Source organism: Stegostoma tigrinum, chromosome 30 (assembly GCF_030684315.1).
Source record: "Stegostoma tigrinum isolate sSteTig4 chromosome 30, sSteTig4.hap1, whole genome shotgun sequence".
In the NCBI taxonomy this organism is placed as follows: Eukaryota; Metazoa; Chordata; class Chondrichthyes; order Orectolobiformes; family Stegostomatidae; genus Stegostoma; species Stegostoma tigrinum.
The window spans coordinates 29,321,549-29,337,703 of NC_081383.1; the positions used below are offsets into that span (position 1 = coordinate 29,321,549).

Consider the following 16,155-nt stretch of genomic DNA (forward strand, 5'->3'; position numbering starts at 1 on the left):
ACCAGACCAGAGATTCATATGGCTGTCCGAATGACTTGAGAAAAAGTGCATCAGAAAGCACACTATATATGAAATGTATCTCTTTTTTTTTAATAAAAGTGATGTACTTTTCCTTTTTAAGCTTCTTGCCAGTTTACATAATTGGCAATTAAAGGTTTCTATAATGAGTTTCTTGTTAAATATGTGATGCCAATTCATGTTCTTGTCATTAATTCATTGAATTATATTTGGGTGGCTGTTGTGACATGTACCAAATGTTAATGCCAAGCTTATAATTCACAAGGCCTGGAGCCTTCAGACAGAGTTCCTTAGATGATAGTAAAGCTTGTAATATTAATTGTTGTTGAAATTTTTTTGAGTTAATTCAAGTTGTGTGATTCTTCTGAAAGTGCTTCCTTTTATTAAAAGCTTTATTTAATCCCCTAATTTATGTTTAAAATCATAAGATCTGAAGTGGCGGTTTGCCGATGATTGCATAGTGTCCAAGCACTATTCGTGACTGTTCAGATACTGAATCAGTATGTGTTCAAATACACCAAGACCTGGACAATGTCCAGGTTTGAGCCAGCAATTGGCAAGTAACATTTGCAACACACAAATACTAGACAATAACCATCTCCAGAGACAGTCTAACCACTGCCCCATGACATTCAATGGTGTTGCCATCACCTGAGTCCTTTACTGCGAATATCCTGAGGATTAATATTGACCAGAAACTTAACTGATTCTTCATATAAATATAGTGGGTATGAAAGCAGGCCAGAGGTTAGGCAGTTAACTCACTTTCTGTCTCCCTGAGTCTGTCCAATATCTACAAGGCACAAGTAAGGAGTGTGATGGAATACTCGCCATTTGCCTGATGAGTGCAGCTCCAACAACACTCAAGAAGCTTGACACTATCCATGATAAGACAACCTGCTTGACTGGCACCACATCCACATATGTCCCCTCCTTCCAGCGCTGGTGCTCAGTAGCAACGGTGTGTACCAGCTGCGAGATTCATGGCAGAAATTCACCAAAGATCCTTCAACATCACCTCCCAAACCCAGCACCAGTGTCATCTAAATGGGCAAGATTCACAGGAACTCAACTACCTGCAAGTTCTTCTCCAAGCCATTCACTATGCTGACTTGGAAATATGTTGCTAGTCCTTTTTTGGACAAAATCCTGGAATTCCCTGTATACGGGCATTATAGGTTTACCTGCAACACACAGAGTCATACAACACGGAAATAGACTCTTCGGTCCAACCAATCCATGCTGAACATAATCCCAAACTAAACTGGTCCCAACAGCCTGCTCCTGGCCCGTATTCCTCCAAACCTTCCCTATTCATGTATCTATTCAAGTGTCTTTTAAGCATTGTAACTGTATCCACACCCACCACTTCCTCTGGAAGTTCATTCCACACCCAAACCACCCTTTGTGTAAAAAATTTGTGCTTACGTCTTTTTTAAAATCTCTCTCCTCTCACTTTAAAAATGTGTCCCCAGTCTTGAAATTCCCCATCCTGGGGAAAAGACAACTAGCATTAACCCTGTCTATACCTCTTATAACCTTCTGTAAGGTCACCTCTGAACTTCCTGTGCTCCAGTGGAAAAAGTGCCAGCCTATCCAGCCTTTCTTATGGATTGCAGCAGTTCAAGAAGACAGCTCACCACCGTCTCCTCAAGGGCAATCAGGGATGGGCTATAAATGCAGACCTAGTCAGTGACATTCACATTCTCAGGAGTGAATAAAATATTAAATTATTGTCTAATTTTGGTAATCTACTTGTGTACTGTTTTGATTTTTTGTTTTATTCAAGGGAAAACAGCAATGTGCATTCATAGTTCATCTTTTAACCTACTAAAGCATCTAAAGATGCCTCACAAGAATATCATCAAACAAAATTTAACCCCATTTATGGCAATATTGAGAAAAGTAGTTAGAAGCTAGGTCAAAGCCATCTTATTGTAACTTTCCTATTAAAGGAGTAGTGTGGTTGAGGGAAGGAGCTCTTGAACTTGGAGGCCGTTTTATGCTTCGCTGCCAATAAATTTCTTATTTTGGCCTTTTGCATTAACTCAAAATAATCATGTCTGATTTACCAGTAGTGAAGGTCATTTGAAAAATGATAAATCTCATTACAGGACAGTTGGTTTGCCTAATGTTGCATTTTAGCACAATATACTTCATTTAATAAAGAGTAAAAGACTTTCATTTGTATAGTGCTTTCACAACCACCATAATCTCGAACAAAGTACCTTTGAAATGTAGTCACTCTTGCAACATAGAAAGCATGGCAACCAAGTTGCACCTTGTGAACTCCCACAAACAGCCACGTGACCAGATAATTAGTTTTTCTTGTGATGTTGATTGAGGGATAATTATTGACCAAGACGCAGGAACTAATTGTCCTGCTCTTCGAAATTGTGTCGTACAATCTTTTACATGCATGCAAGCAGACAGGGCCGGCCTTAATGTTTCCTCACTCGAAACTGTGCTGAAGTACGGCCTGTGATTTCTGTGCTCAAGACTGAGAGTGGGCCTTAATCTCAGAATCTTGTCATGTAGTGACCCGAGTTTCACTAACTCATCTCTATGGATGATACTTGATATAAACCCGTTTGTGAACTGATCTCCTTGGAAGGTGACAATTCTATGTTTAAGTTAAGGCCTCATTGTTATACTTAGACAAATGTGTTTTAATATATATGCCGACCTAATCTCCATTATATTTACTGTTTATTTTCTATGTTTTATGCCTGCTTAGGAAAACTACACTATCATCAGCACCAGATATTGGGTGAGAATCAGACTTGCTATTTCTATTTTGTCTGTTAAGCTCGGTTGTACCAATGAGTGGAATATATGTATGGGTATTATATAGCTAGTTACCACTATGATGAAGATGAGGTTTGTCATATTGGGCATGGCTCATAATTTGGCCATTACAAAATATCTAATCTGACCTGGCTTTTTAATAATTCACACAACACCAAATAAAAGTTCTCTTATCTATCCAGCTCTTTCAGCGTTCCCTAATTAGCCTCACTCCCTAGCTCTTCCCCAGGGTCTTGTAATTGAATTCTTTCAGTAAATTACTATTGAATCTGCTTCCACCACCTTTTCAGGTGTACTCCACATCATAATCGCATCCAAAAAAGGGAGAATTCTTTTGGATGCCACTTATTCAGTAGCTAAGCATTGTTTAATTGGAGGTATTTTGATCTCATGGCCTTAGTGTTGCAAACTTCCAGATCTCACTGTCATTGATGCCGGTGACATGCTGGAGAAAAATTGCTCATATTATGATTCATTTCTGCAGTAAGCCTGTAGCCTCAGTGAATTAGATTTTGTCGCTATTTTCTAATCAACCCGTTCAGAGATGTCATTACATATTTCTGGAGCAGGTGGAACTCAAATTCAGGTCTCCTGGTCAGTAGGTAGGGACAGTATCACAACATTTCTATTTGGATTTTCATAGAATGATGAGAAAGAATAGGTTAAAAAACAAATTGGTTTACTGTAGATCCCATCTTAGAATGGTGTTTCCTGTCTTCTACCCTGCCTTCTACTCCTCCTGCCCTGCCGCCGACCCCCAATTCAGCTATGAAATTTCTTAAGATAGCTTGTTAGAAAAACTCCTTGATCAATTGCAGGAAAAAATACTGAGCATGTTATTTTCTGGCTTCCACTCCCATCCGAAGGCAGTCAAATGTATAACAAGTGATCACCCATTTACTTCATTCTGTGGATATTTAGCCACTCTTGGGAACTCATCCTGCTCCTTTTGAATTTTTCTTTCACTGAACTCATGCTCACTATGCACTAATAATTATTTGCTAGGCATTTTTGCCAAATCTGATATTGTTTAGTATCAAACTTAATTTTTTCTTTCATAACTTGTGCTTAGTTAGCAATAAACCAGACAGCACTTTTTAGTTGAATTGCCTGGATCTCAGGATCCAGTAGCATTTTGAGTAGGGAGCCACACCAGGATATGCAAACTGTACGGAGGCCAGCCATAGAGTGTCAAGAGGTGAAAAGTTCTAATAAATAAACTGTGTTTGGTAGTACAGAATTTGATTATTTCTGAGAGCCGTAAGGTTGAAGCTTCTCATCTTGTATTCACCTGACTAGGTATGAATATCAAATTTTAAGCAGAAGTTGCAATTTATATTGTGGAAGAGAAAGATACCGATTGCTTGATTGGTCAAGGCATTGCCACAAATAATCATCTGAGGAACAGTAATCTCCAAGCCTTTTGTTTAAATTCAAGAAACTCATACTTACTTGAGTTGAAGCATTATGATGGGGAATACACCAGGGAACTGCTGTCCCCTAACGTTGGTTCGGTTGAAGAACGCCCAATGCTTGTACATGTTCCTATGTTTGCAGAGGACAGTGTGCTGCATATATGTAGTTTTTAACAATCATAAGTAAACAATGTTGCAAACCTGACTGATCTTAATTTGGTCGTTAATCTAATACTTAGCACGCTTGAAATTTTTCATTCATGATGTCCAGTTACCAAATTGTATCCAAAGTTAACACTTCAAGCATGTATTGATTGGTTGTGGTTGATATTCTGCCTGTTTTTAACAGCTGAAAGGATGTGTTCATCGATACAATCCATCAGTGATTAGGATGTGTGGACTATGTTCCCAGCATCACAATGATACTAAAATTCATGTGCCCCTCACTTATAGGTGTGGTTGATGAATTTCAGGATCAGAGAGATGCGGGATATGTATCATTCTGACTTGGTGGCAGCGTCTTATTAGTGGAGCATACTACTTGTGTCTTTACTGCATAGTAGTAGTGTGAAATGACTAACTTTACCTGTGCTCGAGCTTTTGAGGTTCCTTACTCAGCCAGGATAATTTGAAGTGGACTGTGCCCTTTTCAGGATCAAAGGTGGGAGCCTTTGGTTCGTTTGTGAATTTGACACCAATCAACACCTTTTTCTCATGAAGCATGAATTGTTCTTAATTTGGTGTTCTTATGTATATCCTTATGTGTGCAAGTTGAAAAGCTTCAGTGGCATGTTTCCCTTTTTCAACGATACTCGAGCTTTCATATTTGAGACGTGAGTACACAGCAACCAACCTAAGACACCAGTTATTCTTTTTGGTTATTCTGAAATTATTTCATTGAGAGAATAGACAATTTCTTCCTGCAGTGCAATAATTTAAAGTGCAGAATGCTGATTTGAGGCAGGTAGCTTTTCGAATTAGCTTCTTATTCTTAGTGTCGCAGACATGAAGTCAAAGTATAAAAGGCGGTCATTGGGTTCAACACACCCAATGTGTAATATTTTCTTCAAGCTCCAATTGGGGGGGAAGGAAACAGAAAAGAGAAAAACAAAAATCTATGAAGTGTACAGCTGAACAAAACTAATTAGACATTTTAAACATCAAATAAATCTTTTTATTGCAGTACAACTTGGCAGCCTGTAATTGTTTGATTGCTAAACAGTTGAGGTGATTACAAGTTGTTTGGTGTCCTGGATTTATTTTTGCGCTTCATCTTTTGAAAAATTTACTGAGGTGCAGTTTTACAATGGCAGCTGCCTATTGCCACCTTTCACATGTGCTGACATTGACTATGTGCACAGCACATGCTGTCCTGAGATTGAAATCATCCAGAATCCAAATGTATGCTTCCAGCATCAGATGCTGGTAAATGACCAAAACTGAGCCCAAGCTATTTCATCCTGCCAGTCCCTCGATCTCTGGATTTGTGTGGCATCGTTCTGCACTGATTGTCCCATTTAAGCTAATAGGGAAATTTGAATTAGAATGCAAGAAGGCAGTCTTAATCAAAAGGTATTTCTGTAAAGTTATTTATAATTTCACTAATATAAAGTTCAGAAAAATAGTACAGACCTGCCAAGAATTCTTCTGTTAATTTATTTCTGTTCCTAGATCTGACGAGATAGTCACAGAAACTGGCCTACAGCGGGTCACTGTTGAGCTGGAGGTAAAATCCAGTATCGAAACTGAGCATACAGCTGAGGAGGAAGCAACAGAAGAAGAAGAGGACAAAACGTTAGTGTATGTTTACTGGGGATAGCTCAATGTTATGATGTATAACAAATTTCACGTTACTCAATATTGGAGATTAGAAATTATTCTTCTTTGGGGTAGATAATGCGGAACTATTTTCACCATCCATGAACATCTTTGTTAAAGAACCAGCTAAGCAACTTTGAAATACATAGAAATGAATAATTGTGCTTAATTGTTGAAAGGGTTGACTTCTGATAAGAGATGTAGTAGTCTGGGTCAATAATCATTGGAGTTTAGAAGAATGAGGTGGGGATCTTGTAGAAAAAAATTAAATTATGAAGGAAGTAAGTAAGCTAGAAGCAGGGAGGTTGTTCCCTCTGGTGGGTGAAACTCGATCTAGGGCGTCTAACCTCAAAATAAGGGGGAGCAGATTCAGATTGGAGTTAAGGAGGAACTTACTAACCCAAAGGGTTGTGAATCTGTGAAATTCCCTGCCCAGTGAAGCAGTTGAGGCTATCTCATTTAATGTTTTTAAGGAAAAGATGGATTTTTGGATGGTAAGGGAATTAAGGGTTATGGTGAGTGGGTGGTTAAGTGTAGCTGAGCCCACAAAAGGTTCAGCCATGATCTTATTGAATGGTAGAGCAGGTTCAATGGGCCAGATGGCCTACTCCTATTTTTTATATTCTCGCTTTCTTATTCACAAGGGAGTTAGGGATTGAATGCAGATTAATTTCCATGTAGAAAGGACAGGACTAAGGCAGTCAAGAATGTATTGTGCAGTTCTTGTTGTTTCTTTCCCAGCAATTTTGCATTACTTCTTTTCCCGGTATTTTGATGATTGTGTATCAGTGTTACTTTCTGCTCTTATCTTGAACTGTAAAAATTCATAAAATTTTCTTCCATTTTCTACCCATCTCTCCTTCATAGGGGCAATCTCCAAAACATTTTTCCCCTTCCTGGCTTTCTCTGGATAGATGAATACAACTAATATTCATTTAAAGCCATTTCTATTTGTTTTCTGAGATCACGAAAACAGGTACCTAAATCAGGCCATTATTGAGCATCAGTTATTATTGCCATATATACATTGGGGTAAACAGAATCATAGCAGGATTATAACAAGGCTACTCGGCCCATTCTTACCACACTGGCTTTAGAAGAAAACACTCTGGGTCTCATTCTTCCTTTCTGGAATTTGCCCCAAAGCTCTGGAAAAATAAAAGCTCTTCCATTGCATATGCCTTTTTTCTTAATTTACTCAAGATCTGCTCCCTTTCTGAACCCTGGTCTCGGCATGATAAGCAGGAGCAAAAAAAGCACAATACTAATGAGTAAATCTATTCATGTACTTGACTTTTATTATTTTGCTTCTTTGCAGTTGATACACTATCCAATTTAAAGTTGTCCTGCCTAATCCAACTTTACTCTTCTTGCTTTTGTGGCTGACCAATTTTAACCTATCGTATCAAAAAAAACCCTAAAAAATCTGATCACTTCAGAATTTTCCACCATGCCAGTAAGCTTTACTTCTGCAGGGCAAATGGTAACATAATTGTTGGTGAGCCATCAAGCACACTTTTTAACCATTTGACGTAGTTACACTTAACAATAGAAACAAGAGTTAGCATTTAAAAACAATTTGCACCATCTGTCAGCTTTAATCATTCACATTCTTGTTTATACTGCACAATGTTTAATTGTTGGCTTTAAAGAATTTCTTTGAAAGGGTAAATGTTTTTCAGACACTTATGCAATAATTTGGTTCCATGTTCAAAATTGGTATATTTTGGAAATATTAAGTAGAACTGTGAACATAATCAAAAGCATATTCAGGTTTTGGTGCAGTCGTGCATCTTTTGGAAATGTGGAATTGTCTGAAGTTTTCAGTGTGATAACATTTCAAATTTTAAAGACAAATTTACTTGAGCAAGCTATTTTGACCAAAAAAAAACTAAATCCGGAAGCTTAATTTCTCTACCAGTGTAGTTTCTTGATTGTACCACAAGTTAACTGTATGTTCGTAAGCTGTCCTTGTGTTAGACCTGGGTATATAGTCGTGCACTCTGAACATATATTAGCATACTAACCTGTTCACTTATGCCCGATTAATGTATAGAGCAATGCCCCCAGTTAATTCCAGTGCACATTAGCATTCTGACTCCAGCATTTTAACAGTGCATCTATATTTGCAAATTAGTACATTGCTCCTAGTTTTTTTGTGTGTCTGTGTAGAGCTATGATCTACATATCCAAGAGAATCCTTCGAAGTTACTTAGATTACCAGTTGTTTCGTGTACTTCAGAGATTGGTGTTAAGCCCAATACTGTTCACTGTTCTTGTAGAACAAATTGAGCATTTAGACATTCAAGTGTAATTCCATGTATGCAAGTATGTCAGCAGGAGGTCTCTTCTGAACCTTTTAAATGAGAATCTCTACATTTTTAGGGAAGTTCCTTCAGCATCTGCACGTACAAGTTCCACTGTTACTTTGGAAGCAGATACTGTGAGTCAAATCTCAGAGGCAGCTAGCCACGCCTCTGAGGAGGCAGAAGATGATGATGATGAGGAGGTTCCAGCAACAGACATGTATTTTGTGAGTATGAAAACCCTCTACCTTGTCACAAAGAACATTTTGGAATGAATGTGGAAGAAACCTCTTCAGACAATGAAATAATGTAGAAAGGAATTTTACGTGAAATTGTTGAACAGATTGCTTACAAGAGGAAGTTTAACATTTTCTCCAAAATTATATTTTTTAAGAATAATGTGCACACAGGCTCATGTTTTTACCTACCTGAAGTATTCTTGCATTTGTTAATTCAAAAGTCACAGTATAACTCAGAAAACAACTAAAGCTTGCAAAGTGCAAATGTGTAAGACTTGTCCAGAAAGGCAACTCAGTTAAATTTGTACCAAATACCCAATACCTCCAGGCTAAGAATTGATTTGTTCGAGCTTTTCCTTACAATGTGATGATATCAGGTGTATTTGAATTAGAGTCACTTTCATTAAACTACACAATGTATGAGAGTTTGCACCAGGTTGATAGACATAACTAATTTCAGTTCATCTTCAGCAGTAGTTGACTCATTGAGAAACTTTTGGGTGGATAGATTAAAGAAAATTTAAACTGATCTGAAAAGTTCTATTTTAAACTTCAACAAAAACATGCAGTTTTGTCATCCGCTGTTATGGAGCGGGGCTGCTTTGCTTTTATATAGGGTTTACATCTTCCATATTCTTTATTCATATCAGAGCTCGTAATCTAGCAGCACCTTGCCCAGGTTGACTCATATTTGATGGATAGTTGAGCTGTTGATGAGAAGTATCTGGTATCGAAACATGTTCTAATCAATCTGTTCAGAGACGTTGTTAGGCAACTCTGGAGCAGGTGGGACTAAGATTCAAGCCTTCTCATCAGAGATACGGATGCTACCACTGGGCCACAGCGGCCTGGAGTTGTTTTTTGTATCTATTATCTTCCATGTGAATGCTTAAACCTGTGTGTGTCTGATACTTGATGACCAACATTTGACCATCTTATTTGGAGGGTTAAGTGTAAACCCAAGGCTGTTTGGTTTTGAAATGGTTTCAAGGTGATCTGCTTGGTGGACATTTGAAGTAGAGAAAACTCACTTTAATAGACTTAATAATCCAATGCCTAAAATAGGTTGGTAGAGGTCTTTGATTGAGAACAACAATTTAGCTCATTAATAGGACCTATAAAAGTCGATCAGCCATTAGGACTTTTCCTCAATAATTGCTTCATTGTACTAGTTCTGTGAACTTTGGGTCACTTGAGTGAGGTTAATTATTTGCACAAAACTATTAATTATCATTTTAATGTCGCAAAGCTGATTTGTTGGGTGAGTACTTCATTGTGGCTTCTTTGTAGGGATCATAATTGAAAATATATTAATTCTTTCCTCCTTTCATCTTCACTGTTTACCCTTCGTCAACAGATGATCTGATTTCTCCAATATCCATAAATCTTCTAAAGATCTTGATTCCTCCTGTAATTTTCTTTTAGCCTGGTTTTCCTAAGGAGTGAGCAGGCCCTTCCTGGGACAATTAGGCCAAATCGGCAGTCACTTTTTTTTTTGGTTGAAGAAGTGTAGAAAGGTGTGCTGCTCGAATGAAGCGAATTATTCTTTCCCAGATGCCATAGTTTCTGGATGACTGTGCCTGCAATTAGCTTAAAGAATTAGAGTTAGGTAAAGATTAATGTTATGATTAGGTATCTAGGATTTTTTACAATGATCTTGCTTTATTTTTTGTTAACATTATCACTTTGCATTTTCTGTTTTGTCTTTGTCTTTCTCATTTACATTGTTTTAATATTTTTCTTTCCACCATCACTTTCGCCTTTCCTGTTTTTGTCATGCTTTTATCACACCATCCAGTTTATGGATGGAAAATACTGGATTTACTCTCCACAACGCAGTTTTTCTCGAGCTACTTCAATTTCTGATGAGAGTGTAAGTTGGCTCTTATAATTTAAAGATCTTCCTCACTGTTGCTGAATTGATCTTTCATCATCTCTATTTTGTGTTCAACTAAGTGTTCCTAATTTTAGTTTTAACATTGTTATATATTTATTTGTCTGTGAAAAGTTTGAAACTTGTTTTCAGTCCATACAAATTTGTGGTGAAAACCGACCAGAACAAAATCAATGCAGAGAAATTTCCATTCCAGAACATAGTTGCTATTTCATTACTGAAGTTAGTCTGTAAATAAAGTCAGCTTAGCAAAATTCTGCCACATATGATCTTGAGATTAAAAGAGAAACAAGATTATTGCCAAAACTATATATAACTACAATTGAGTGTTTTCGCCCCATTCACAGCAATGTTTTGTCAGATGAACAGTAGGCCCCAGTAGCTGGTGGGCATTGAAGGGGCTGGGATACGATTGGTAAGGGGGATTTGCTGTTGGGCAGTCATTTCCTGATTGGGCATTCCTGCCCCCACCCATTAATCTCTGACTGAAAGAGAAGCTGCCAGGGCTTAATGGGTAACCTTTCTACATTTACGAATGTCCATCTGCCCCTGAAAAAGCCAGTAGCGACCAAGAGCCCTTTGGGACTTAAATTGGCTACGGATGAAGAGACTGTCCTTGCCACTAATAGAATTCCACAATGTCAAGGAGATAGAGTTTGGTAATGTAAAAGCAAGATGTTGTTGAAATAGGATTTCTGATCTGTTCTTAGCTGAAAGATACTATAGTTCTAATCCTGTATTTCAGCCGGCAGCATTATTTCTTACAACACATGGTACCACGGTTGTTACTGTTACACTGTCTTCTTTATCAATTCTTATCTGGGTTAGGCAATAGAAGAGGTTTATTTTGACAGAAGATAGCAAATATTTCAGAGTTTGAAGTGATGAGGTAATTATGTAATCTTATTAGCTAAAATACATACGTGATTGACAAAATATCCAATATGTTGGCAAAATGGTTAATTGGCTATATTCATATCGCTTGAAGAAATTTCCATAAATGATAAAGCATAAAATGAAATGCACAAAAGTTTTTTTATTTGTCCTCTGACGTGTTTGCTGCTTCTGGCCTAGAAAGGAGATATCAACATTTTTGGGGTATCATGCTGCAGAGAAAATTCAGTTTCACGTTTATATATGGTTGTGACACAAAGCATCATGAGCCCAGTTGGACCACAGTGATTCGGCAGGCTGATTGACCATAGTTTCAATTCTGTTCTCATGGGGTGTGTGTCATGTGCACACACATTTTCAACTCCTCTCCACTCCTTCACGTACTCACCTCACTGATTGCATCCATCAGGGGTCACCAGATAGTGATGCAAATCTGAATTATTTTATTCCCTATCTATCTCAAACCTAGGCATGACCACATTAGTGTAGTTCTCCTAGTAGCATTGCTGAGATCAGCTAACCAAACAAAGCCGATAGTTTGAGCCGTTTTACAATTGAGAAATTTGATAAAATTTATTTGTCTTTTCTAAGCAACTATTTATAAAGGAATTATGTAGTTTGCAAATGAGAAAGAAGTTCTGTATAATGAAGATTTAACTGTCTTTTGAGAGTTTCAATTGTATCTGTTAACCAGCTGTTCCCTCATGCAAGTAATTTCCTTTTCAAGGAATAATTTCTAGTTGTTGAAGTTGATTTCCATTGAGGGTAATATTTGTGGACTCATTTTTAACTGCTTCCATTTTTTTGGTGCCTTGATTGGAAAAGATAGGAGATTAGTTTCAACTTAGTCATAAGCTACACTTAGTATTCATTGTTTTGTACCATTTTACTACAACTGTCAAAATAAGACAGAATACAGGAATAAGACAAAATAAGACAGGAATCAAGGGCTACGGGGAGAGTGCAGGGAAGTGGTGTTGAAATGCCCATCAGCCATGATTTAAATGGTGGAGTGGACTTGATGGGCCAAATGGCCTTACTCCTATGTCTTATGGTCTAATACAAATTGTTTTCGTTTTCTTAAGACAATTCTACGCTTACTGGAATTCACCATGTTGTGGCGATAATATGTCAACTGCTACACCACGAAACGGTTTCATTGCTATCAGCAGTGCTGCTGACGTGTTCTATTTTATTCTTCTTGTATTCATACTCTAGATATATATGTAACATATATGGCCTGTTTTTCACCAGTTACTGCCTTTCGCCTTTCTCCCCTTTTTTGCTTTCCATTATTTCTGTTCTTGTGTCTTCTTGATTCCACCTATTCAGTGTGCAGAAGAGAGGGTCTGGATTTACTCTCCTCTTCACTATGGCTCTCACGTACGTTCAGTTTCAGACGGAGAAAGTGAAACTGTAAGTGTAATATGCTGTTTGCTTCAAAACAACGTGCATTAAGATTAGGTACCTAAGCAAATGCGGTGATATGTAGAATTAGTACTGAGTCGAATTTAAACTGCAAATAATTAATCTATTTATTCATTAGATTATTATTTTACCTTTCCTGATGTATTAACCAATACTTATTGAGTGAACAACATTTGTGTGATACATGCTTACTTTGAAGTAACTCTTGTACCCTCCATCAATGTTTGTCAAATGTCCATTTTTATCTAGCAAAGTATATAAATGTTACATTTGGTATACAATGAACGTTCAACTCAGCACTAATGCAGGTGCATGGCTTTCGGTATGATGAAATTGAAAGGCATTTTAATAATGGTATTTTACCATGCCATTATTATTAGATTTATAATGTAAATTATGCAAAGACTTGGTGATCTCATTTTTTTTTACCATTGTTAAATCAAAAAGGCTTCCTACTCAAGTATCTAATTGAAAATATTAATCTTCTGATACTATTGTAGTTTTTGGAAATTCGCAATCAAAAAGATACCACCATATTTTACTTAATAGTGTGCCACCATGTTATTTTCTGTTGTAAGATCAGACCGGTGGTTCTAGTATTTAATTGGGACATTGTCATTGGTCAGGTTTATTCTGAAAATCTTTCATCCCATGAGGCTTAGGTATCTGCAGTAGCTGTGTTATCCCCTTCTTGTATACATTGTCAGCATCCTCTGGAAAACAGATCAGACAGTAGTAATCAACAGCAAAGACTTCAATCAAGAAATTAAGAATTTTTAGGAACCATAAGGCGTTCTCTCCTTCCCTGTCCTCCTCCTGAAAAACATCCTTTTTCATGAATCAATCTCCGTAGCTTTTCTTATGGCGTGCCTTTATTGCTTGTCTTCTCACCACAGCTGCATTTAATTGTTCCACTAATCCATTTACACCATCTACATCCATTGAACTGCTTCTGGGTAAAACTTCATTTTTATTTTCCTAATGTCTGTCTTGATCTGGCATTTAAACCCTTAACAATAGTGAGCAATTTATCTAGATCAATCTTGTCATACAGTTTAGAAATCCATTTCAGACACATTGAAATCTCATCTTTTTCCAGAAAACAAACACCATATTCTTAACTAATACAAATGTTCTAACTCTTTAACGTCACTTTCTCCTTTGCCTTGGATTACAAAGCCTCATTTTCTAGCCAAAATATATAGGTAGTTGACCCTGTGATTTCCAATTCTGACTCGTGCTAACTATGTAAGATGTGCATTTATGACTGGATCTTTTACCCCTGTTATGACCACACAAATGCTTGTGGTAGAAAATTTGAGATCATGCAGCTTTGAATTACCTACTGCATGCCTTGTAGTAATTAATAAAGCAAATATTTGGTAGCCCGATCAGAAATATGCATGTACCTTGAGGATATTGTTACAAACCATATCTTAGTATTTTCTGAAACAATATGGTCACAGGTTCTTGGGTTTCACTGGAACCCTTATCCTAGATGGGTAAATTAACAAAAATCTACAAATTGTCCTTTTACAAATGTTTAATAAACAAGCTTTTTAACTTCTGCCAAATATGCAAATTAATGTTTTGGCACTTTGAATTATTTTAAAGTTGGTTGCCAGTGAAATTTTTGTGTTTTATAGTTAAAAATGTGTATGGCTGTGGCCTTTCTACTGTTCGATCAACTCTTCCTCTCTGTAAACTTATATCGTGACTAATTTTTGTCCATTTCCTTTGTGGAGCATGAAAAATACGTAAACCAAATTTAAGCTATAGAAAGACATATTGACATCAACATGTTTGCAGAGAAACATAATTGAGGTGCCTTCCACTGCCTGTTGACTAGCTATATTTGAAAAATTTTCTTGTAATATGTTGGTGAAGTTACCATTCTCTGGTCACGGATACAACAGAGTCGGACGATCTCTAACCAAATGATTAGCTTTCAAAATCAGATCATTATTGCTGATATTTGGGAGAGTGTGCACACTACAATGAATAAAATATCTCTGGGATATGTTCTAGTCAAATTGACGCGAATGAACTTTTGCTTTGTCTCCTGTTGCATAGAGGTTATATGCATGGATTTTAGATAGTTTTGATCCTAGTTAATGTAAACTCCCACATTGACCAAGTTTTCGTTGCTAACAAATGTTCATTAGAAGTGGTGCAGGGAGTTGCAGGAAAGGGACATTTTTTGATATGAAAGCTGAGGTGCATTATTGAAAAAGCATACAGGAACTTCTATTCTCCACCTAACCTATGCTGTTCCTGACGTTGTATTCGATGGGTCAGAGTTTAGAATTCTTTTGCGTCTAGTTGTTTTCCACCTCCTTAGATGTTTTATGCTGCAACGTGCCACTGAAGTGGATTGTTTTCCAACACTGGAATTCCTCACGTTAATAACATTTATTGTAAATGAAGCTTTTATTTTGCTCATTCTCTTTATAAGATGGCTATAGCTGTAAATAATCCAAGTACTATGAAAATAAATAAATAAATGTGTTTTTACATTTTGTTTTCATAAACAGATCTGCTGTCAAACTTTTTTATCTAGCAATCGGGACAAATGTAAGATGACCGTACTTCAAAGGAAGCAACAGTTTATACTGCATACAAAAAATAAGGGTGCTAGTTACTTGGCAAATTGGCCAATCAGTATGCATTTGGCGGAATAAATTGTAATTCCCTTTGAAATTTAGTATGTTTTGCACCTGCTTCGATGAGTACGAGATGGAAAATTTCAAAATAATTTTTTTTGCAGCAGTATTCATATTCTGCATTACCAAGAGAGTATTTTTCATTTTTAAACGTGTAAACAGTACCAATTTTTATGTTATGGTGTACAAGTAATACACCAAGAATAGTCGCGGTTTCTTGTGGGGATTTGTGGAGTAGGCTGAACATCATAGTATTTTTGCCCTCAGCCAGTGTTGTGGATGATGTGACATGAGGCATTGGCTGTCTTTTGGTCAGTGATACAACTGTTTTTAGAGTTGTTTTCATACTAGGTGCCAAAAATTGAAGTTTAAAGTATTGTTGTCACAATAGATATTGATATTTCTAATCAACCTATTATGACATCCATTTTGGTAGGAATAACAACAGTATGATCTGTTATTTAAATGGTGAAAAATTGCAGCATAATGCTGTGCAGAGGGACCTGCGTGTTCTTGTGTGCATGAATTGCAAAAAGTTGGTTTGCAGGCGTAGCAGGTAAATAAGGAAGCGAATGGAATATTGTCTTTGATTGCTAGTGGGGATACAGTTTAAAAATAAGAAGGTAATGCTGTAGCCAGATAGGGTGCTGTTGAGGCCACACTTTGAGCACT

General features: G+C 37.1%; 1 protein-coding gene across 5 annotated transcripts in view; it reads left to right on the forward strand.

The window, feature by feature from the left end:
* LOC125465785 (phosphatidylinositol 4-phosphate 5-kinase type-1 gamma-like) overlaps positions 1-16,155 on the forward strand; it is a 91,338-nt gene that overhangs the window by 68,408 nt on the left and 6,775 nt on the right. For 2 of the 5 annotated variants that reach the window (XM_048559635.2, XM_048559639.2), the window contains exons 14-18: positions 2,756-2,788; positions 5,913-6,041; positions 8,445-8,592; positions 10,403-10,477; positions 12,725-12,808. In XM_048559635.2, the coding sequence (XP_048415592.1) occupies positions 2,756-2,788; positions 5,913-6,041; positions 8,445-8,592; positions 10,403-10,477; positions 12,725-12,808 (469 nt within the window). The remainder of the gene's footprint in view (positions 1-2,755; positions 2,789-5,912; positions 6,042-8,444; positions 8,593-10,402; positions 10,478-12,724; positions 12,809-16,155) is intronic. The other 3 variants (XM_048559636.2, XM_048559637.2, XM_048559638.2) reach the window with 3 other exon arrangements.